At 42.8% G+C, this 25,317-nt stretch overlaps 1 protein-coding gene across 1 annotated transcript; it reads right to left on the bottom strand.

Moving 5' to 3' along the window:
- Positions 1–1,452: 1,452 nt before the first annotated feature.
- Positions 1,453–25,226, bottom strand: vps54 (VPS54 subunit of GARP complex). Its single transcript, XM_070855378.1, has 23 exons — positions 25,115–25,226; positions 20,835–21,000; positions 19,548–19,789; positions 16,865–16,949; positions 14,807–14,841; positions 14,136–14,267; positions 13,665–14,050; positions 13,276–13,402; positions 10,546–10,653; positions 10,375–10,430; positions 9,447–9,543; positions 8,695–9,011; positions 8,275–8,404; positions 6,654–6,835; positions 6,251–6,363; positions 5,954–6,017; positions 5,191–5,296; positions 3,963–4,050; positions 3,666–3,787; positions 3,333–3,413; positions 2,099–2,206; positions 1,667–1,761; positions 1,453–1,567 (listed from the first exon to the last, which is right to left on the bottom strand). Exons 2-23 carry the CDS (start codon positions 20,968–20,970, stop codon positions 1,462–1,464), a joined length of 2,916 nt encoding a protein of 971 aa, XP_070711479.1. The 5' UTR covers positions 20,971–21,000; positions 25,115–25,226; the 3' UTR covers positions 1,453–1,461.
- Positions 25,227–25,317: the final 91 nt, after the last annotated feature.

Genomic DNA, 25,317 nt, shown 5'->3' with positions numbered 1-25,317 from the left:
TTTTATGGACCAAACGATTAATCGAGGAATTAAATCAGCAGATCAAAATACTTCTCTTGGTTGACCTCAAAAAACAAAACAAAAAAAACAAAATAAAAGTCACGTACTGAGTAAAAGTTGCATCAAATTGTTTGTGTTCACTATATTTCATGCCGTTTTATTTTGAAGGAATTTGGATGATTTTTTTTTTTTTCTCTTAAACATGGAACGAAGTCGAGACAAATGAGAATCGACGACAGCACCTGAAAGCACCACGAGAAAAAGCTGCGTCCACGTCCTCTGATGTCATCCCCCCCGTGACCAATAACTGCCTTAACAAAAGCGCAAAGGCCATGGAGACTTTTGGGCTTTTATTTTGAAAAGACGCTCCGTTTGACTATAATGTTCTGTAAAATATCATAAACAAAAATAAATCAGATTTTCTGTTCCATTCGTGTCGTTTCAGCAAAAAAAGCTCATGCAGATTAAATCAAACTACAGTAGGAGGAAGTTAACGGCCGACTTTCATGCTTCGTTTTCTGCCGTCAAACTCTCGATTATTAATTAAATGTATAAAAAATTACCTTCGATTACAACAACTGGGCCTGAATGTCACTCAGCTTAAAGCATAATTGTGTTTGAAGGAAAAAAGAAAAAAAAAAAAAAAGTGCATTTGAAGAGTTTATTTCCCAAATTAGAAACTTTTACTTTGGTGACAACAGGATGCAGCGGAGAGTTGTGATGCGTTCAGGGTCTGCGGGTTGTGTCGTTTAAAAAATTCACAGGAAATGAACTCTTCAACAACACGTTTTTAAACCAGCTCCTGCTTCTCTGGTGGTTCCTGCAGCCTGATTTTCCTGTTTGGAGTAAAAAAAAAAAAAAAAAAAAAAAAGTTTTTAAACGTTTCCGTCACCACGGCGAATAAAACCAGCTGACGGATGGGGTTTGGAAAAAAGTTTGGGAAACACCTTGAGGGGAACCTGTCAGACGGAGGAAAATATTCACATCAAGTCTGGCGTTTTAGCAAAAGTCTGCGAAACCAGCGAGAGGTTTTTTTTTTAGCGTCGATGATAAAAATCCGCTCGGCTCCGACTTCCTGTTGAACGTTTCCAAGACGACAGAAAAATAAATTACCCCGCCACTGGTTAAACATTATCTACACCCTTCGCTCCCACTAAAACCGCCTCTAATAATTTACTAGTGTCTCTGTTGAATTGCACACAGTGAGAAGAGGTGGCAGCAGCTTTAAGGAGGATCTGAGAGTTAACAGAGGTCTCTTAAGGTGGAGCTGTTAAGGAAGCCCCCCCCCCTCCAGCGTGTTGCTGCTCGACTTCTACCAGTTTTGTGTTTTTGGTCCCTCTGGGGCCTCCTCTTCCTCCTCCTCCTCTTCCTCCTCCTCCTCTTCCTCTTCCTCCAGCTGGCCGCTGACAGCTGATAGGTCGGTCCTGGACGTCCCGCCGCCGTCCCCCCCCCCCCCCCCCATCACCTCTTCTGCTCCCAGATCTCGGCCATGTTGAGGTCGAGCCGCTCGAGGCTCTTCAGCGCCTGAACGTTCTCCGTGTAGAAGGCGACGTCCACGACCACCAGCCTGCAGACAGAGACCACATGGTCACCTGACCTCTGACCTCTAGAGTTAGTGGAGGTCTATAGTGTGTGTGTGTGTGTGTGTGTGTGTGTGTGTGGTTACCCGTGCTGTGGTCCTCCATCATTGACGACCCCGAGTCGAGCCAGCTGCCTCTTCAGGTGCATCTTAAAACTGGCATTAATCCTCAGGAACAACATCTGTAGAGGAGAACACATGTGAGTCAGCAGACCTCCACTAAAGCCAATAATAACAGGATTTATAATCATTTCTTTATAGAGCTCAAAGACTCTCGTCCTCACTGACAGATTCCCACAGAGGAACAGATAAACAGGAAGCAGGCTGAAGCTTCAGTTGGTCACACAAACAGTCAGTAACAATCAGACCTCAGGTTTTTATTTCTTCAGGAGTTTCTTTCCTTTGCAAAGCGAGCTACACATTCTTAATCCCTCGTCTCCGCTCGTCCACTAGTTCACACTGAAAACCTCAAATGCTTCCACATGAACCTCGAAATAATCAGGATGAAGTGAGCCTCACCTGTGTCTGCTCTTCAGGTAGAAGCTCATAAAGCGCTTCGTGCATCTTCGCCATCTGCTTGCAGACGTTTCTGAAGCAGGCCGACGGCATCGGGGCCTTCACTTCGTACTGAGGAGACAACAGCAGCAGCGTGGTGACACACACCTTCACCTCATCGCTTTACTTTGAAAGGGTCACTAGTAAACCTTTTCCTCCACCATGAGAGGGACTCTGTTTAGGATCTTGCTTTTAAAGTTTTTGTTATTTTGGTTGATAAACAGCCCGACGGCGATCAGTGAATGAAGAAGGTTTGCTAAAACTAGAAAACAGCTGTAACAGACTCGTCCAATAAGGCCGACCTGCCTACGTACCTGCACCCGCATCACATGACCGCCAGTCTTCCACAAGGCTAAAGCTAACGAGCTAGCTGCACAGACCGCGGTGAGTCAGCAGCAGGAAGCTCAGAGAGCGAGCTGCTGCTCAGCGACAGACCGCCGTTTGGTGAAGCTCCGCCCCCGAGCGCAGAGAGCTAAAGCTAGCGTTACCATGGTGACGCCTCTATATATTGGTCAGAGTGAAAGAGCTAAGAGGACGAGAGGTGTTCTCATCAGCATTGTGGACTCAGCCTGAGGGAAAGGGGGGCGTGTTTTCAGATGGATATTTTCAAAATCAGCTGCTTGTCTATGCCACGTTTTGGTCGAAATGTTCCAAAATTAAAGGCAAATTGGTCCAGAAGTTGGTTTCCAGCAGGTTTTCCTTGACCTGAATGCGAATGGCGATGATGTCAGTAGGAAAGAGAGGACGGAGAAGAAGAAGAAGACGGAGAAGAAGAAGAAGACGACGGAGAAACCAAGTGAGAAACCTAATGTCCGCTGATGATTTGATTTGTTTGTGTCTCAAAGATTCAGCTAAATAACCAGAGAAAGGTCGAGCTGCTGTTTACACGCCACTGAAGATGCTGTCAGACTTTAGACGATATAATCCAGCAGCACATCAGCATCATTTTATAATCGGTGGCATCAGGCCAGACATTAAATCGTTCAGAGGGGGTTTAACACAGAGAGGTTTCACTTTAGCTGCAGCACGACAAAGCAGGAAATACACACAAGAAACACATTTTAAAAAAACGCAGCTGGTTCGAAGCATGAAAATCACAAGAAAAATGACCAAATCAACCAAATAAGAGGAAGTGAGCTAATCAGCAGAGTCACAGATCAAAGATGGCCAACACTAACTTTACATTAGCTGATCTCACCTTTGATAAAACCTTCTCAAACAGACTGTCCATGATGGCCACCAGCTTAGCAGATATCTCCGCTATGTGGTCGTTGTAGTCCTGCAGAGCAACACAAGTCACTCATCACTCATCATCAATCATTTTACATTTAAAGACTTCAAAGATTTAAAGATTTTCCTGTTAGAGGCTTTTTTTTTTCATTTCCAGTAAAGTTCAGAACCAGAATCAGATTCATTACAAGGATTTTACTTTGGTATATTAATGTATAATCAAGAAACATATCAAATATAAAGATGTAAAACAGATGTTCAGTAATACAGGGAACAGGATGAGCAGGCGGAGGTGCGTTACCTTGGTGATGTGGTCAAAGTGCCGGAGGACGCTGAACTGTTTTGGCTGCAGTTTGGTCTCAAAATGAGCTCTGATGATGGGAATGTAGTGAACCACCAGCTGCAGGCAGCGGGAGGCTAAAGCTACACACACACACACACACACACACACACACACACACACACACACACACACACACACACACACACTGAACATTAGCAGCAGCAGCATCTTCACTTTCACTCTGCAGGTTGTGAGCCTGACTCGTGTGTGTGTGTGTGTGTGTGTGTGTGTGTGTGTGTGTGTGTGTGGTCGTACCGAGGTTTTTGGTGGTGATGGTCTTCAGCCCGACAACCTGCAGAGCTCCGGCTCCCAGAACCAGCTGGCAGCTCCGAGAGTTGAAGTGCTGCAGAGACAAAAAAAAAAAAAAAAAAAAAATCAGCCTTAAAGCCTTACACCTGCACTCTCTCTAATGTCCAGCAGGGGGCGACAAACAGAAATCTGACTGGATGGAAGTCAATGAGACATTTTCCTGATGAGTTTCTGTTCTCAGTCTCTAGTTTACAGTCTTCTTCAGCACAGCAGGATGTTCATTTATTTATATTTCATAAATTATGGTCCATTTAGAGGAAGATACACCAGGAAGAGAGGCTACCTGCTCACTAACGTCACCTCTGGCTCCAAAAAAACAAGATGGTGACGCCCAAAAAGCCAAATTCAAGGCTTCAAAACAGACAAACCGACGGGTGACGTCATATTTCTATACAGTCTGTGCGTAGAAGTTATCTTTAAGTTTTATTCATTTCATTTCTAGTAACATTAGCCTGCTAACAGGACTGAATAATTAGTCACCAGGAATAAAAGGATCTCTCCGGATCTGAACACTAATGGAATCATTTGGGTTAATATAAGAACACAAAACTCAAAGGTTGAGTTGTTTTTAATGCACGTTAATGGAGAAATGTTTCATATTAGATCTTTAAAGTATCCGTGTGTGGCCGCAGGGCTTCAGGTCGGCTTTGAAAGTGTGAAGCCTGAACACTGAAATCTAAAAGTTTGTTACACTCAGTTATTGATTGGACAACAGCATATTTTAAAGGTTTATGCTTTTGGTAACACTTAGCAACCATTTATTAATTCTAAATCAACACTAAAGTCAGAGGGAACAACTTTTATCTGCTTCTAAAAGTCTCTGATTAGCTTTAAATATCAACAAACATTAGATTAGACTTTAGCTTCGCCCCTAGTAGAGTCTGAAGTAAACTATGAGCTCACAACAGGCTCGTAATCAATCAATCAATAATACAGACGGACGTTTATTAAAACAAAGATTTACTCGAGGGAACTTTTACTCTGGTTTTAGTCAAACCAAACCTTCGGGTCACTGTCGACTGAACGACGGGGAGTTACAGACAAGCATGACGGCTAATTCTGCCTAAAAGGACGAGGAGGGCTATTGATCGGTTGATCGGCATTCAGATGGACCAATCGGACGCCTGTGTTCTGCTGGGCCCGATGGGGTCAGCAGCGTGGACGTGGTTCTGACCTTGAGGAGGTCCGACAGACGCGTCAGCATGTCGGTGGCGATGGATGGGATGTCGTTGACACACTGACAGTATTCCAGAAAGATCCGGATCAGCAGCAGAACCGTCCTGAACAAATCAGAAAGACAACCTTGTTGAAACTGTTCATCTTGAATTATTGTCTCGTGTTAAAGGATTATTGGTATTTTTTAACCTGAGCCCCAATTTTACATATTTTGGGCTCAAAATGACTAGAGGGTACAAAAAGTGTTGGAACTGGTCCAGTAGAGAGGATCCCTACAGAGAGAGACCTGGAAGATCCTTTTGGTTTAACCACAAACAGCACACACACCAGACTACATTCACTAAAACAGGGATTTTAGCTCACAGGACACAGGAGCTGCCGGTCTGCTGCTGCCTCCATCAGATAGTTTCTTTAAATTTTTGTGTGTTACACAAGTATTGTGTTAGATATTAACTTACTCTTTAAATCACTCAAGTCACACAACAACACAAAAAAACCAACTCCCAGGTAAAATCACTCTTTTTGTGAATGTAGTCTGGTGTTTGTGCAGAGAGCTAAAATCCCTGTTTTAGTGAATGTAGTCTGGTGTGTGCAGAGAGCGATATAACAACTGTTTGCGGTTAAACCAAAAGGACCAATTCCAAAACTTTTTGCACCTACCAGTCATTTTGAACTCAAAATATGTAAAAAAAAAAAAACAGGACCCAGAATTAAAAACATTGAAGTTATCCTTTCATAGAGACACGTGTGTGGACACGTACCCAACGACAGCATATTTTTGTCCGTTGACGAGCAGAAACTCAGCCGGCTTCCTCTCCTCTGGACCTGCACAAGACACCCAAACACGTTACAGCTGAAGTCTTCAAAAACTTAATGGAGTTCTGTTCCAAAGCTTTAAAATGTCATGTATTTCTATGATTATTGCAAGTTTGGCGTCATTATTGTTGGTCGCTTTGGATAAAAGAAAAGAAAACGTCTCTACGCTCTTGTACTTCAACACTGGACATGCTCTCAGTTACTTGGTTAAAAAAGATAAACAATGTCAGATTTTTAGGTACCTGGGATTTTGCGCTCTGGTAGTGTTATTTTGCCGTCAGCGATGGAGTTCACCAGATCCTGGAACTCAGAAGGAACCTCTGCCTGCTTCCAGCGCTCATTATCCAGAAGGAGGCTGCAAAAACAACATACATGATCACCATCAAGACACAAACACACACCAGATGTGGCTTTAAATGTCAAATTTAACATTATGAAAGCAGGAAAAGCAATGACTAGTTGTTCTGAATGATCAAACAGACTGAAAATGTGTCAGGGTGCTCATGGGAAACAGGCTAAAACAAGAAGACAATCCAAAATATTAAAAAACAACAAGGAAGGAACAAATAAAAGGCCTTTATTGTTGTGGCTAAACTCATTAAACGCATCATTACAGTGTTCATGCTACCGCTCTATACTGCTAACCTGAGTTTGGTCTTGCGCTCCTCGTGGAAGCGGTGGACGAAGCGGTTGGCCTGGCTCTGCAGCGCCCCCCTCAGGGAGACGCTGCGCCGGCCGCACAGCTCCTCGGTGTCCCTGACGAATCCCTCCACCGCCTGAGAGAGGCACACGAACTCCGCCGAGCTCAGACGCTCCAGAGAGCCGTCCTGTCGGAGACAAGAAGATCATGTCACAGGACTCACTTTTAAAAACATTTCTACGTTTAAATGAGGGTTGGTAATTCAGGGAGACCTTCACTTCATCACAACAGAAACATGTGAGAATAAAGTCACAAACCCTGAGTACTGAAGCATCATAAGAGACATTGTTGTGAATCTAAAGGGTACCTTTGGTATTTTTAAACCTGGAACGCAATTTTTCAATATTTTGTGGTCTAAATTACTAGTAGGCTGCAACGTGATCCTTTGGGACAACTGCACCTGATCACAGTAGGTCCACTAAAAGAGCTTGTTTGATCCACTGACAGGCTCAGATTGTTATTCTAAGTGTGTGACAGCATCATGGAAAGGATCCCTACAGAGAGAGACCTGGAAGATCCTTTTGGTTTAACCACAAACAGCCGTTATATCGCTCTCTGCACACACACCAGACTCCATTCACAAAAACAGGGATTTTAGAGAACAGGACACAGGAGCTGCAACGGAGTCTACCGCTGCCTTGATCAGGTATTTTACACTTACTGTGTGATTTGAGAGTTTTAAATGGTTAGTTCTGATCCAAACTAATGTATTAACTAATTGATATAGGGCAGCATTAGCACAGCTAAGTCTTGTGTTCTGTGAGGTAAAATACTGTTTTTCTCAATGGAGTCTGGTGGCTTTGAAATGAGCAAAGAAGTGTCTGACAGCATTATGGAAAGGATCCCTACAGAGAGAGACCTGGAAGATCCTTTTGGTTTAACCACAAACAGCACACACACCAGACTACATTCACTAAAACAGGGATTTTACCTCACAGAACAAAAATGAGTTACTGGTCTGCTGCTGCCCCCATCAGTCAGTTTGCTTGTGTTACTGTGTGACTTTGGTGTTTTATTTCAAATCTGACCCAACTCTTAAAAACACCAAAGTCACACAATAACACTAACTAACTAACTAATCAAGGCAGCTGTAGACCAGCAACTCCAATGTTCTGTGAAGTAAAATTACTAATTTTATCAAAGGAGTCTGGTGTGCTTGAGGAGAGCGATATAATGGCTGTTAAACTTTAGATGCATAAAATGGTTAGAAAGACAGATGTCTTGATGCTACAGGGAATATAATCCAATTGATTTACTTACTGTATGTCTAAAAACATTTAAGTTTCCACTGTGTGTCTGCACACTATGGAGAACCTGATTTAAAAATAAAAACCATTTTCTAGGCACATTACCTTCATACTAGAATCAATGAAACAATAGCAGGGTTAGTTGAACCATTAGTGGAAATAAAGCATGAAAAATGGCTCCTTTTCTGACATAGAAATCATAAAAATCTAATTTCAACATGTTTGGCGTTTAATTAAATACATGAAATCTGCCGTCCAGTTAAAGGATGTGTTGTAATTCCAAACTGGACCGGCTGTTTCTGCCATCGTCACGCCGTACCTTGGCTCTGGCTGTGAGGACTTTGACGCAGCGGTCGTGGCTAACGTCGGAGGCGGTGTACAGCAGCTCCTGGATGTTGTTGATGACGCGGTTCAGCTCCAGCTCCGTGGGCATCATGTTCTCACCGGACCTGAGGACAAACACACACACACACACACACCGACAGGTTTCAGCCGTCACACGCCGTCTTTTCTGTGAGCTAGTTTGATTTATTTTGTTCAGGAGATGTTTTATATATTTGGTTCCTTTGGTTTTATGTGGTGTACAGAGGAAACATGTCTTAAATAAAGTATATTCAACAGAGAAAATAAAAAATGAGTGCATGTATGTGCACTGCTTGAAGTTAGAAACTAATTATGAATGAATAAAGTAGCTTAAAACAGCTCCATGGATCAGGAAGAAAAACCTCCAGTGACGTACATGAAGCTCTGCTCTCTGCCGATGGCGCCGCCCTCCACCGTATCGCTGCCGACGGCCTCCGTCCGGCTCTGCTGGGTCCTGGAGCTCTGGTCCTGGAGCGCCGCCTGCTGCTGCTGCTGCTGGGCCTCGTTCAGAGCGTCGCTGATAAACAGACCCTCATGGGTGAGGTACGCCAGCTCGGCCTCCCCCCGCAGACTCGACGGGCTGTGGGACGCCTCCCGGTCTGAGGCGTCTGAGGCAGCCTCCTCCAGGAGCCGGTTCTTCTGGTTCGACACCAGAACCTCCAGAACCACGTTTCTGATCACGCTCAGAGTGGCCTGACAGACAGACGGGAAACAAAAGATGTGAGACAGTTAGACCTGTAAATCACTTTGTAATATAAACTGAAGTTTTATGGTCAAAAAGGCAGAATATTAATAATAATAAACTTTATTTATGCAGCACTTTTCAAAAACAAAGCTACAAAGTGCTTTAGATGGTTAAAACGGTTCAGGAGGGAACAAAATAAAAGAATAAAATAGGAAATTACAGATAAGAACAGCAGCTACAGTCATGATAAAACCAATCAGACATGTGGTGGCAGCATGAATGAAAACAAACAATAAAAAGATTAGACCATAAAAATAATCATAATTAATTAACAGCAGCAACATTACACACATGGAGACGATGATACAGGTCATTAAACAACACTTCCTGTATCGGTTTTCAAATTAAAAGCCCGGCAGCGTCTCCCCTCCCCTCAAACTGACCTTGATCCTCTGCAGGAAGAGGAGGAAACTCTCAAAGACGGTTTTCAGCAGCTCGAACCACTGAAGAAACGTCATCACACGCATCTGGTCAGCTAGCCTGGAGAGACAGACAGGTACAGAGAGACAGACAGGACAGAGAGAGACAGACAGATACAGAGAAAGAGGGAGACAGACAGGAGAGAGAGAGACAGACAGATACAGAGAGAGGGAGAGGGAGAGACAGACAGGTACAGAGAGAGAGACAGACAGATACAGAGAAAGAGGGAGACAGACAGACAGATACAGAGAGACAGAGAGAAAGAGACAGACAGACAGATATAGAGAGACAGACAGACAGAGAGAGACAGACAGACATTTTCCACCATGTTAAACCCTCCTCTTCAAACACAGACAGAACACTGAGAGCTGCATACACCAGACTACATTCACTAAAACAGTGATTTAACCTCGCTGAACACAGGAGTTTATGTGACTCTGGTGTTTAAGGCTTATTTTAGAAAACAAACTGACCCTTTAAAAACACAAAAGGCACACAGAGTCCCATGTTCTGCAAGGTAAATTCACTGTTAAAATTATCCTTAATCAATTCAACTAGAAATCACATGTACACAGCAAAACTAATTGGGGTTATAGCCAAAACTGAATCACATTTATATTCTTAGTAACTTTATCTTGCAGAAGACGGTCAGTTTGTGTTACTGTGTGACTAAAGTGTATTTAAAAGGTTAGTTAGGAGCCACACCAATCCTACAAACCCTGAAATCACAGAAAGTCAAACTGCCAGGTAAAATCCCTGTTTTTGTGAATGGAGTCTGGTGTGTGTGCAGAGAGCGATATAATAGGTCCACGTTTGACAACAAAACATGTAAAAACCGGCCTCATGTTTAAAAATACCAGAATACTCCTTTAATTACATATTTCCACTTACTTAATGACGACTTCAGTGTCAATTTCTTCAATGTGCAAAACACTTTCTGCCACACACTGCAAACACAAACATGTCCAGGTCAGAGAGCTTTTCCATCACATAACGGCGACATGTTTGATCACCGGTCTGTAAAAAAACAACAACATAATAATAAATTTGTGGTCGGAGCACCTGAGTGACGATGGCCTTAGCAGCCGCGATCATCTCATCGCTGTAGATATCCAGAAAGTCCAGCTTCCTCTGCCGCAGCAGGCCGAACACCAGAGACTCCAGACGCTCCTGAAACACACCGATTAAAGAAGAAAACAATGTAATTTACAAAAATAATAAATAAATGAATACTAACAGTGCAGATTCCAAACGTAAGCAAATGTAATCAAACTCCACAAGCAGCAGTGTTTCATTCAGTTTATATATATATAAATAAATTACTTCACCAAAGCTCAGATCAAACAAGCATCACAAGCAACAAATTAATAATTAAAAATATCCTTAATTAATCAATTAGAAATCACATTAAGACAATAAAACTGACCGGGCTTGTAATAGAAATAAAAATCATTTATTTTAGTTCCTTAATGTTTTTTAAAAATGACTTTTTATCCCGCTGAAACAAAACTGAGGAAAAAAAAAAAAGATTAGATCTACACGGACCTTATGTAAGAGGACGAGTTTAACCCAAATATGCAAATATTTAAATTAAAAAAAGACAAAATCCCAATCGGCTGTAATTTATTACATTCTGATAATAATTATTGAGTGTTAAGAAATATTTTATTCACATTTTTACGATCAGAATTGCAAAATTAGTATCAGATTAATTTGTTTTACTATCATAGTTTAAACAGTAAATCACAATATAAAATCGTACTTTATCACTATGTGATTCCACTGAAATTAAATATTAATGTACAATAAATTTAAAAATATATATCCTGTTCAAAGATTATTCATCAGAATCAAACCAAATATTTAAACTGTGTTTTTTTTTTTTTTTTAATCTACTTGGAGACCAGACAGTTAAGTGGACGCAGCCACCCTGAAGTCATTTTGGACGTCGCCATCTTGGTTTTGGAGCCAGGCGTGACGTTCGTTCCACAAAGACGCCTGCGTGCGTGCCTGATTGGTTAGGTTTAGGCATGAACTGTCTGTGATTGGTTAGTGAGCAGGTAGCCCCGCCCCCCTCTTTATAACCTACTAAAGCAGTTAACCCCACCCACCTGGCACGCCAAGCACATTAAAACAAACACTCAAATTATTATTTCATGACAATCTGTGTTCGATCACTGACCCATATTGTGAGAAGGCAGCTTGATTTCAGCAGCAGGAGAGATTTCATGCATATAGTGTGATTTTAATGAGTCTCTGTGTGTGTGTGTGTGTGTGTGTGTGTGTGTGTGTGTGTGTGTGTGTGTGTGTCCCACCTTTTGTGAGGCAGCGTATGGTTTGTGGACCTGTGATGGGCACAGCAGCCGTTACATAAAAATCAACCTTCTCACTTCACAGCAAAGAAACCTGCTCCTACTTATGGTTTCTACTTAAACGGGCTGCTTGGAAGTAAGAAGCCAAACTGAAGCTCGTTTGCTTCGGTAAAGAAATGCTCGACTTCATGCGTTCTGGTCAGACGAAGCCGATTTTCCGTGCAGCACCGTTATATGCAAAGTCAGTGCAAAGACACCATTACACGCGTCTGTGTGAGCTGATAGAGTTTCAGCGTGTGCGAGATGGTTTGTCGCTAAAGCGGAGATTCTCCTGACGTCACTGAGAATCAGAAGTGGATGAACTGAAACGAAAGTTTAGATAATAGACAATAAGACGAACAAACTAAGGCAACTCCTGTGTTCTGTGAGCTTAAATTACTGTTTTTTTCAATGGAGTCTGGTGTGTTTGGAGTTTGGTGTTTCCATAATGCTGACACGTATGGTGCTTTTCCACTAGCACCTACTCGGCTCGACTTTTAGGGTTTTTCACTAGGCGATAGTACCTGGTACTTTTTTAGTAAGAATCAAAAGTTTTTAAAACCCCGGAAACAGAGACCGGGCGTTTTTATTATTTCTGTGAACGAGGTAAACGGCTACACGCAAACCAAACACTCCAGGTCCTCAGTTGTGTTTGTGTTTGTGCTGTATACAAATTACATCACTGGAGTTTCGGGCCGCCTTGCTATGACGACCCCCCCACTTTGAGGAGGTACTGTAATGGAAAACGACCGAAACGGAGTCGAGTCGAGCTAAAACTATGTAATGGAAAAGCGCCATAAGAATAACAATCTGAAGTGCATTGGTCCCTTCAAAGCCACCAGACTCCATTCACAAAAACACTAATTTTACCTCACAGGAGCTCGGTCTACTGCTGCATCGATCGGTTGGTGTGTTTGCGTTATGGTGTTTTAGTTTAGATCCAAACTAATCTTTTAAAACACAAAGTCATACAAAATCCTGTATTCAGCGAGGTGAAATTCTTATTTATTTTTTCGATTGATTACTGGTTTAACGGATCCTTTCTATGATGCTGTCACACACTCAGAACAACAATCTGAGCCTGTCAGTGGATCAAACAAGCTCTTCTAGTGGATGTAGCCGTGGCTCTCAGCTCAACTCCACAAATTCCAAAACCTTTCATAACAACCAAATATGTAATATGTGAAGTGGCCAATTCAGAAATCTCAAATTGCTCCCTTTGTAGGAGTAACTTCTCTAAACCTTCAGTACAGCATCAGTGCATGAAATGACTCCCATCCGTTGATTTCTTTGACCTGTGGCTGATCTAAGTTTTTCCAGGTGTATCATTATATTCAGGAGAAGCTCTGGGTTTATAATATCTAGAAGTGTTTTTTGTGTCTGTGGGACAAATATAAAAAAAAAAAAAAAAAAAGGTGACAAAAGGTGAAGCGGCTCAGACCTTCTCCAGGACCTGCGGCTCGTCCCTCAGGCTGCGGTTCAGGTCGCTGCGGGCGTACATGCTGAACTCCTCCACCATCATCTTATCGATCAGCTTCTCCAGCTCACACAGCTGGGAGCCCAGATGTCTGAGGGACGGACAGTCAGACAGACAGACAGTCAGACAGACAGACAGACAGACAGACAGTCAGTAGCGTCACAGCTGCAGCTTGTGTGGACACCATGACTTCCTGTACTGAGGCTTTAAAAGGTCACATGATGCTTTTTTGTGTTGTGATCAGGTGGTAAAGACCTTTTCAGCTTGAATACAAAGTGACGCACATCTGGAAGAACAGCTGTTTGTCCAGTACAAACACAGACTACACATAAAACACACACACACACACACACCTGAAGCTGTGTATTCCCTGCAGCTCCTGCTGCAGCACCTCCTTGGTGGTGGAGATGAGCTCCAGCGCTCCGACGAACTCGGAGGTGGAGAGCAGCAGCTGCACGGTGGGCTGCGTCTGATGCACCGCCGCCATCAGCTTCAGTTTGTTGTGCAGCTTCACGCAGTTGTTGCGGGTCAGGGCGGTGCGGAGGGCCCGCAGAGGCCCCTGGCACATGACCCGGTCGATGGCGGCGGTCCGGCCCCGCAGGACGGCCACGGCGTGCTGCGTCTCCTGCAGCCGGTCCTGCAGCTCGTGCTGCGAGGACATGGCGTGGAAGAAGGCCTCGGAGCGCAGCGAGATCTGCCGGGCGATGCTCACCTCCACCACGTCCAGGTAGTGACTCAGCTGCAGGAGGAACCGAGTTTAAGATAAACCTTCTGAGATCAAACCTGATCTGCGTGGGCTCGGCAGAGAGGACGAGCTTGCTCACCTTCTCCTGCAGCAGTTTGGACGAGGCCACGTCTCTGCTGCTCTTCCCCCCGGCGCTGTTGAAGTGCGACCAGGGCAGGACGGCGTTAAAGGTGGCCGGGTCCTCCAGGGCAAACTCAGGCTTCATGAAGATCTGAGAAAACACAGACAAACGGGACACAGTCAAACAACAAGAAGCTCCAACGAAGCGATCCGATTGGTCGACTAGACATCATCTGCTCAAAGCTTTGACGATCTGAACAGAGTCTACTGACGGGACTGATGGCTGTCCAGGTGTTAGTCAGAGCCCCGTGTGTTTCCATGGAAACTGATACAACACAGGCCAAAAGTTTTTAATCTTGAGAGCGAATTGCCCCAAAATATGAACACAAGTCAATTATAACTATTATTTCACAATATTACACCTCGAGTTTTTGAGTTCAATGAGCAGAAGAGCCATTTTGTTTTGTTTTTGTGATTATGGCATGTAGAGAGCAAGATTATTAAAATAAACTCTTCAGTGCTCTCTCATGTAACGAAGGAACTATTTCTTCATGACCTCTCACACCTCTTTGGTACATTTCTTACTGAACATTTCTTTACGACCAACACAAAACACAGATAACTGATATATTTGTGGCAGCTACGTTTCTGTAAATCTGACTGAATAAACCACAGAAGAAGAAGTGTTACCTTCGGGACTTGTTCCAGCTCAGCTCTGGATTTGTCTGAAGGAAGAAAAAAAAAAAAGAGAAGAGAGGATCAATCACTTATTTTATTATTTTACATGCTGAACTACAAAGATACCACATAAGTAAAAACTGATGACACATAGACGGCACCTGTTTTTGAAGCCTAAAATACTGTAAGGTAAAAAATAAATTATCTTAAGTTCTCGAAATCAATGACACAATGAAGTGTTTTACACAAAAACCACAATACAAGATTAAAAGAAACCAGTGGCCAACCAACTATCGCATAAAAAAAACGAGACAAAAATAAGAGACCTCAGGTGTTTCCATGGCAACGACATAAAGCCTCCTAACTGCAAATGATCATTGATTTCTAATCAATATGTATTTGACATTCAGTTTGAAAGAAAACATCAACCTGGACCCATTTTTGCAAATTTTTTCCTTTTGGTTTAACAGCCGTTATTATCGCTCTCTTCGAAGCCACCAGACTCCATTGACAAAAGCAGCAATTTTACCTTTCAGAATACTGGAGTTTCTGATCTACTGCTGCTTCAATCAGTTAGTTTATTTGTGTTAATGTGTCTTACAGAAATACAGTGTTGGCTCCAAACAAACTGTTAAAAGGCCAAAGTCATATAATAACACAAACAAGTTAACTGATGGAGGCAGCAGTAAACCAGCAGCTCCTGTGTTCTGTGAGCTAAAATCCCTGTTTTTGTGAATGGAGTCTGGTGTGTGTTTGCAGAGAGCGATATAACAGCTGTCAGGTCTTTAAACGTCACATCATCGGTAAAAACAGCTCAACATTTCAGTCATATTTCTCAGTCTGGTGTGCACTTGATAAACTGATAACAGTCTGTGCAGGTGGAAAAAAGACGTTGAACTGTGAGTCAGTTCGAACGGCTGCTCTGAACAGGTGTCACTTCCTTTAACCTCAGAGAACTAAAAAAACAAACAACATATAAAAAGGTCACAGATCGTGATTCGGGCGAAGAATTCGAGTGAATTACCCAGCAGCCACTGCAGCGTATTTTGCAGCTGCCGACTGAGGCGATCTACATTCTGCCCACAACCCGACCCATATCTTCTACTGTGGTCCATTATTACGTTGTTTTTAGCAGAACTACTTTGTCGAAGGTTCTTTGGAAAATTATAGATGTCTCCCCCCTTTATCCCCATGTGAGGGTTTCCTGTAGATCAGTGGTTCTCAACAGGGGGGCCACGGCCCACTAGGGGGCCACAGGGAGCTGCCAGGGGGCCTTGAGATGGCTGTGAATGTTATTAAAAAATATATATAGAAAGGTATTCTAATGACAAAATAAGGAGATAAACTATCCAACTAAACAAATAGTTGATCTGTAGAGCTTCATTTGTATAAATTAACTGCCTATCCCAATAATAACTCCTAAATTAATTGATCAAATTGATGACCAACTCTGATGCAGCAAAGACTTTAACACCAGGATCACTTGCATTTCCTTGCAGCGCTCCCTGCAGGATGACATGCACGTGGCAAACTGGCAAAGATCTCCCCATGTATTGATCGCCTTATCAGCCAGAAGACCAAGTGCTTATTTTCTGCATTTATTTTTATGGGTTTTTTTTAAATATTGTTTGTTTTTGTAAAGTTTATCCAAATGTGTAGAGGAGCATATTATAAATAAACTCTTATAAGAAGAAGAAGAAGAAGATGATAATGATGACAATCTACAAATGAAAACTGATATTTTTGTTTTTCCTTTATTCTTATTATTTGGGATTTATGTGATTGATTTATTTATCATTTGCTTTGTTTTCCATACAGGTGTGTGGGGAGTCCTGTGTGAAAAGTAAAAAAAAAACCAACAACATAAAATGCCATAAATGACCGATCAGTGTTACATAACAAAGCTGTGTAATAATGTGTAAATAAGCCTCATTGCTCTTTAAATACATTAAACAAAGAGGAGAAAATAGCAGAGTTTGGTCACATGTTCATATTTCAGGTCTGTCCAGCTGTAGAGGAGCAGTGTGTGTGTGTGTGTGTGTGTGTGTGTGTGTGTTTAATAATTCATACCGTGGTTGGTGGTGATACTGGAGACGGCGTCCACGTCGTCTTTGCTGGGACAGATCGTCTTGCAGCGCTCGTGGATTCTTTCCCTCTAAAAATAAAAAAAAAAAAACACACACACAAGGTAAATAAATAAATAAATAAATAAATAAATGAGCTTTGGTTAAAACAGGAGGGTGTAAAGTCAAACGTAAAGTTCGGCCTGAGGGCGGCGCTAAATAACAAAAGCATCACAGCTCCTGAGCAGCACAGTGCAGGAATAAGGAAGCATCACAGGAATGTTTGACGGCTGCTCAGTGTTTTAGAATATGTTAGACATCTTCCTGAAACCTGAGACAGGAAGCGAGCACAACGCGGCGACCACGACGTGCAGATGATTTCTAAAAACTCGACAGCTCTTACAGGAACAGACAGAAAGAAAGAAAGCCGTGACACCTCAGTCTGGAAGTGAAACCATACTCTGCTAATCTCATGTGAAAAAGGTTTTTCTAAAAACCAGTTCAAGCCTTTTATTTCCTTCTACAGCTGTGAAGGAACTGAACATGAGCAATGAAACCGAGTAAAAAAGGAACCAAATGTCTGGTTAACCATGCAAATTAAAACTTCATAAACCCAAAAGACTGAGAAGAACGAGAGGAAGAAAACCAGAAAACACACACTGGTGATGCATTTTGTTATGATCCTTATCTGGACAGATGGAAATGTAGACTACAAGGGAAAAAAATAACTCAACTCACGACACTTTAAAAGGAAAACTCTGGTATTTTTAAACCTGGGTCCTGTTTGTACATATTTCTGGTTCAAAATGACTAATAGGTATAAAAAGTTTTGTCATTGGACCGACAGCTGAGAACGAGCTACACCTGACAGACTGTTGAGAGGCTCCTCAAAGCCACCAGACTCCATTCACAAAAACACTAATTTTACCTTGCATGGCAGCTGCTGGTCTGTGGCTGCCTCGATGAGTTGGTTTGACTGTGTTAAATGTGACTGTGGTGTTTTAGAGGGGCAGTTCTGATCTGAACTAAAACACCAAAGCGACTCAAAAACACACAAACTAACCTTTCAGGACAGCAGCAGAGCAGCAGCTCCTGTGTCCTGTGAGCTTAAATCCCTGTTTTAGTGAATGGAGTCTGGTGTGTGTGCTGTTTGTGGTTAAACCAAAAGGATCTTCCAGGTCTCTCTCTGTAGGGATCCTTTCCATGATGCTGTCACACACTTAGAATAACACTCTGAGCCTGTCAGTGGATCAAACAAGCTCTTTTAGTGGACCTACTGTGATCAGGTGCAGTTGTCCCAAACGATCACGTTGCAGCCCGTTTGGTGGCTGCTGGCTGAGGTGATCTACTGGACCAGTTCCAACACTTTTACTACCTACCAGTCACTCAGACACCAGGATATGCAAAAATAGGGCCCTTTGATACTTCAGTGAACTGGAAATGTCAGCTCAAAATAGCATGACTCAATTCACCGTCAGGGCTGAAGCCGTTTGATTTATTCCTTGAGATGCTGAATACAAACTAAGATCAAACTGTGTCCTAAATTCCACTCTGCAATACTGATGCTATGACATTTTGTCAAATAATCAAAGTCGGTGAAGCAGTTCAGTGTTTGTGGCTCCTCTTTTATGTTTTACTGTGGCCTCATAAGTGCAGCGTTTCCCATGAAGATTCACAGCAGCTACAGCGGAATCAAAAATACTAAAAAGAAGTGGTTGAGATCAGTGGGACACAAATAGATTAACAAAACTGTCAAGATAGTCTGATCAGGATTATAGCACTGTGTTAAAATCCTTTAAAAATCAACCAGATATTTGTAGTTAAAGGAAACAAGTCTGTCCTCAAATGTGCATACAAATAAGAGGCTCTGGTTGTCAAACTTAGAGAAATCCAAGTGGAAACATAAATAAACGTCCATAAATCCTTTGAAGAAAGACACTCTTCATAACTGCTGAACTTGCCTGAGAATCTTGACGTTTTTAAGTTTTCTTCAGTATCAAAGTAATCCAGTGACGGTTGTCTGTGCATCCAGTGGTGCAACGCAAACAGAAGCTGCTAACGGCTAATTCGGCGTACTTTTACGGTGCCACAATGTAAGCAAATATTAGATTGATGCAGTCATTGCATCGTCCTCTTCAGAACCACCAGACTCCACTGACAAAAACAGCAATTTTATTAACAGAGGCAGCAGCAGACCGGCAAGTCCTCTGTTCTGTGAGGTAAAATGACAGTTTTTGTTGATGTAAAAGTGATTAAAGTGCTTCTTTCAGCCACCGACAGGCTCAGATTGTTATTCTAAGTGGAGAAAGAGGCTGAAAAAAGCCGCGGCAGCCATGTCTGTGTGCGAAAAATGTTTTTCTGAACATTAAACCATGTAAAGCAGCTCTGGTAGGACCTCCAAATTTAAATAAGAACTTAAAAAAAAGACCATTTAAGACCAAGACTAGTTTAGTCCTGACCGCTGGTCTCCTAAAGGGGCGGGGCCGAGGCCAAACCATGTGACTCAGATACAGGAAGTGACTCTTCAGGGGGGCGTCTCTTTCTTAAATCGTCTGTGGCGAGGCGTAACCACGTAACCCTCCTCCTCCTCCACCAGCAGACGGACAACAATCAGTGGTCTGAGCTGCAGTGATGCCGAGTGAATCTGCCCTCCATGTGTGTCACAGATCAATAATTCAGGGGGGTGTTACCTGAGCCGTCTCCTGCAGGTAGGGCCCGAAGTGTTCCCTGGTGATGTTGGGGAGGTAGAAGGAGGGCATCACCTCCGTCTCTGCGAAGTCCAGCCCCCACGTTTTGGTGAAAAAGTCAGACTCCCGTTTGGCGAGCCGCGGGTCGTTCAGCGCGGCGGGGAGGTTGACCTTCGAGCTGTACACCGTCCACCTGTCGTGCTCCGCCACCACGGACGGGCCGTCGCACAGGCCCCGCCCCTCACCTGCGGGAAAACATTTCATTAGAACTTCAACAACAGATATTAAGTGATTAAATCATTAGTTAGTAGGCAGCAAATTAATCATTTTTTATTATAAACTGAATTTCTTCGAGTTTGCGGGACAACATAGAAACATTTAACAGAATAATCTGGATTATTGAAGGTATTTCCAGTGCAGGAGACCCGGCACAGATGGATAGCAAGGCACTGCTGTGGACGGGGGCAGAAGGAAACGAGATTTTATTCCCACCTAAACTAATCAACATCAGGTTATTTATTAAATTTAGAATATTGTTGCCGCTCTACAAACTAGCCATTGTTGTCTGAGGTTAAATCGATGTTTTTGTGAATGGAGTCTGGTGTGTGTGTGTGTGTGTGTGTGTGTGTGTAGAGAGCGATATAACAGCTGTTTGTGGTTAAACCAAAAGGATCTTCCAGGTCTCTCTCTGTAGGGATCCTTTCCATGATGCTGTCACACACTTAGAATAGTACTCTGAGCCTGTCAGTGGCTAAAAACAAGCTCTTTTAGTGGAAGTGTATTGATCTCTTGAAAGCCACCAGACCCCATTCACAAAAACAGTAATTTTACATCGCAGAAAACAGGAGTTCAATGCTGCCTTGATCGGTTAGTTTGTCTGCATTATGCTGTGACTTTGGTGTTTTAGTTTCGATCCAAACTAATCTTTTAAAACACAAAACAATCCTACATTCAGCGAGTCAGGTTTACGTTGGTGGATTCACTTCCCCATCAAAGGGGCCGTCTCGTGCAATCGAAGGCGCTGAACATATTTCAGTGTAGCATACACTTAAACTGATGTTGATGTTTTTAGGCGGGCTTTTTTTTTTTTAGATGGCTAGGGCGTGCCGACCTCCATACAGTGACTATGGAGAAGAACATCATACAAACGCGCTTAAAACAATCCGAACTATTCCTTTAAAACGTCACCTCTGGCTCTGATGGACGTTCCGATTAATCTCTGGACTCGTTAACAGATAAATCAGTTAGTTACGACCCTGAAATGACAGTGAACCCTGCAGCTGCACCCACCGGTGGGCTCCTTGGGGCAGACGTCGGGCAAGGACCGGATGGGCCGGCAGCGATGGGGGGAGGGATCCCGCTCCTTGTGATAGATCCCATCTCGGCCTCCACGAGGCACTGGGGAGGAGCTGTGGCTGGAGGCCATGGCATTGGGACTGGTCTCCCAGGAGGCTAGCTGCAGACAGACAGACAGACAGACAGACAGACAGATGTTAGACACAGCAGGATAAAATAAAGGATGAGGCTGATACAGTTCTCCTATTGTCAACAAATCCCATGAAAAGACCTCAAAACTATTAAAAATACATTAATGAGCCTCTCTGTTGCAAATCCTGCTATAAAACTAGTGGATGTATAAACACCTCGTATTGTTCTTCTCGCTCTTTGGTCACAAAAACATCTTTATATTTCATATCTTTACATTTTAACTTCATATTTCTGGATTGTATATTTGTGTTTCTTGATTCTGAATGTTATAATCAAACAAAATAAGCCATTTGAAGACATTAACAGATGATGAAAGTTACAGTAAATACACTATTCCTAGTTTATGTGGCAGTTTGTGACTGGTTAATTAATTAATTAGCTGACTGACAGAAAAAAAAACTCTCAAATAATTGTTTCAGTCCATTTTTAACCAAAAACAGTTGGTCGAATGCGAGACAACATCACCCAAAAATGATGACAACTTATGCATTTTCCTCTTCTGACATTTTATAGCTCAACCTAATATAAAATATCATTATCATATTAAACTATATCGAAGCTCAAACACACAGGGAATATTATCTTCCCATTCACGCCCCTTATAGCTCCGTTTTTAGTCTCCACCACCTCCTGAGGTGTCTTTAATCACTAACCGCTCCACCGTGTTCAGCAGCTGGTCTCTAACTCAGTCTGTCTGCAGTGAGACTGGACTGAGGCGTAAATATGCAGAGAAAACCGAAAGCGAAAGACACAGAAAAGCTGAGGGGAAACCCAGTCAGGTGTCGTTACGAGCAATAACTTTTATATTACGCATTTTTATATTAGTCATTTCAGCCATAATTAACATGAATGACTGGCGCAGCTTTAAACAATGCTGCGCTGGAGACTTCTAAAAGTGTAAAATAGAAGAAAAAGGGCCAAAAATAATAGTATTATTGTTGTTTTTTGTCTTAAGTCACAGTAAACTGCTTTTCTTTGGCTTTGGAGCACTGTCATTTTGAAATTAAGATTTTATTTGTTTAGCATTGTATAAGATCTCCAACTGTGTCAGGGGAGGGGGGGGGGCAACATTAGAAGAGAAACCTCTGAATTTCTTAGATTAAAGTTGTGAGATTATAGTCCTGCTTCATCACGTCACAGACGGCGCCGCTCGCTGTGTGTTATCTCATTAAATTATACTTTGCAATCACATTCAGCAATAAGGAAATGCTCCTGATTGTAGGCCAGAAACACCAGTTGAGTTGTTTTCTTGTAGATTTGTGTCTTAAATCTGAGAGAATTTGTTTTTTTTTCTGGCAAATTTTTGACCTCAGTTTATTCTCATAAATTTACCGCTCATGTGTGAGAGGAAATCCACCTTTTTTCTCTGAATATTACCCTTTTTTTTTTTTTTGAAATTTCAGGATGAACCACCACCAATACATTTCCTGCTTCAGTTAGAATTGGTATTTAAACAGTCCTCCTCATCCTGCTGTTCACATTCTGACATCATGAGACCAAGACGACACCTAACAGTTGATCAGCAGCACCTCAACACTGGAGGCTTCAAACAGGAAGTCCTCAGACGGAGGTGTTCACTGAGCTTAGAGGGTCACAGAGTGTCATCAGGAGGTTGGAACAGTGATACAGAGACTGGAAGAGTCACAGAAAGGAGAGGAGTGGACGTCCTTTGGCCACGTCCCAATTTATTGAGACACTGAACATGTTTTGTTGTGGTATACCTACCACTGTTGGTAGATTTTCTTTCAATAAATTGTTTAAGATGAAGAAATCACCAGTGCATGCTTCTACTTAAATGTCCTACTTTCATGATATAATATCACTGTAGCATTCACTTTTTACATTTTCCATAAATTTCACCTGAAAGTCGAATATCCCTGACTTTTTGTGAACCCTGTATATATATTTTAACCAACAATACGGGCACACAGCGATCCCATGATGGTGATTAATCGAGAAAGTAATCGTTAGTTGCAGCCTTAAAGCTCAGGTGTGTTTGAGACCGTCCTCCATCAGCCCATCTAATCTCCAAACACTCGATCACACAGAAGACGACCTGTGAAAGGAGCGAGGCGGCGGCCGACAGAGCAGCACAGGACGTGAAGCAGAGATACGCTGCTGACGGGTCCTAATCTGACTGGTCAGACTGTGGACGTATAAACCCCTCTGCTGTTAATCCCATCACAACGATGATGAGAGGATTACAGGAAACGCCTGCAGCCTCACTGTTACTACCGACTCCACCTTCGTCGGCACGCCTTCACCCACAGGATAAACATTTCAAAGTGTTAAACTTCAGACTCTCACATCACTTCTCTCCCACCACCTGCCGAGACGTCTGTGGGCTAAAGATAGAAACAATTGGCCGATTTATTTGCAGGGGAGTCGTGCTGCTTTGCAGGATTAGACGCTGCACATTAAAATGAGACTATGACAGATTAAAGTCATTATTTGCTTTAATTCACGCCCGACGGTGCATCAGCTCTCTTCCGTCTCTTAAAATACCACCTGGACGTGTTGAATCCAACAAAAAGACAGAAAGAAAGCAGTATTTTGTCAGTTATTTTATCACCTGAACACACTGATGTGGAATAAGATGAGCTGAGCCTGACCCACAATCAACAAAGCAGCTTTTCCCTCCTCGGGTTCGTTCAGTTTGACCACAAGAGAGCGGTTTTAAAATAAAGGAAATCAATCAGCTAATGAGAGGTGGATCACAGACTGCCACCAGTAAACCTGAATAATATTTCTGTCCTGATGTTACAGTGTTCCAGTTCAAGAGAACAAGAATTCATGATTTCTTCTTCTTTAAATCCATATTTGACTTTACAACAGCTGTTTAAGTCACAATAAAGAAGGTGCACTTTTAGATCTTATTGCTCCACAGTTTTATTTCAGTATTTAGCTGATCTGAGCTCCTGTAGAAACTGAAAACAACAACATAAGCACCAGCTAAGAGAGAAAAACCTTTCAGTGTTAGAAGTGGTGACGAAGCTCGCCGACACTTCTCTGAAAAAGACTCTCTTAGTCACATCTCTTCGTCTCCACACAGCTCTGCGTGTCCGTAAAGTCTGAGGGACTCGCAAAGAAACATCAGACTTAGAAGCAGCAGTAGACAAAGTATCCTGACTTTAGTTTGAGTCCTTGAACGCCTCTGAACATTCACTCCTCACTCTTTCAGTCGTGGTTGCTGCCAAAATCATCCTCTGCGGTGATGTTTTCTACAGTTTTTTTACCTCTCTCCCACATACTGGTTGCGGCTCAGCATCACTCCGCTCCATATTCACATGGTGACCACATCACACAGGCCGAGGAAACCATGAAGACAACACGGTGACACAATCTGGGCCATTTTCTCAGACACCAACAAAAGAGCTCCAGAGGAAGTTACTAGTGTTTTGACAGGCTGAGTGCTGCTCGTGGCTCCTCATTACCTTTAGTGTTAAACAGCTGGAGTTTCCCTTTATTATAGAACTACTAAAGCTCCTTTAAATTGCCTCAATTAAACAAACTGTGGACTTAATAGTGCAGTGATTTGTCATTACTGTAAAGACAGACTGAGATGAGCAAAGCTGAGGTTTGACTTGAAGTCCATTTAGCATCAGGTTCAGTTGTTTTTAAGCCATGAAACTTAATGATACGTGTCCCGGGTACATGACACTTTAATACTACGATGATAATATGAGTGTAAAATGTCATCCTTCAACAGGTTTTGAAGTGTTTACTTGAAATGTCAAATCATTGCTCAGGACAGGCAGCTGTGACAGATGCTAGCTCAGTTAGCTTTAGCTTTAGCTCCCGTGTGTTTACTGCTGTAGCTGTTAGCCTTATATCCCCCGGGGTGGCGGTGAGGCAAACACCAAATGTTAACACAAGACACACAAAGATAAATTTTACTTTCCCTGACAGGGCTGCCGAGGCTCTGACTACCCGCGGCCTGTGCCTAATGCTAATGCTAATGCTAATGTCCAGCGGCTAGGTTACACGTAGACTGGCTAATGCTAGCAGGTTAGCCAGGTTAGCTAACGCGTTCCCAGCAGCGGGAAGAGACGGAGACGAACCGGGAAGCTCTCCCTCCGCACCTGTCGTGAGAAGCGCAGCAGCCGGTGTATCTCCTCTTCACCATCACAGGAGCACCGGAGGAACCGGGAGGAAATCAACGGGAGCCGCAGCTGCAGACACCAGCAGCGGTACACCGACCATCATGCACTGCGGGCGGACGGGCAGCGAGCGGATTCTTCTTCTACTGTCTTAAAGCTCGCTGCTGCCACCTGCGGACCACCTG

The sequence above is a fragment of the Pempheris klunzingeri genome, chromosome 3, assembly GCF_042242105.1.
Source record: "Pempheris klunzingeri isolate RE-2024b chromosome 3, fPemKlu1.hap1, whole genome shotgun sequence".
NCBI classification, from domain to species: Eukaryota; Metazoa; Chordata; class Actinopteri; order Acropomatiformes; family Pempheridae; genus Pempheris; species Pempheris klunzingeri.
This window is presented reverse-complemented; position numbering and strand designations above follow the sequence as displayed.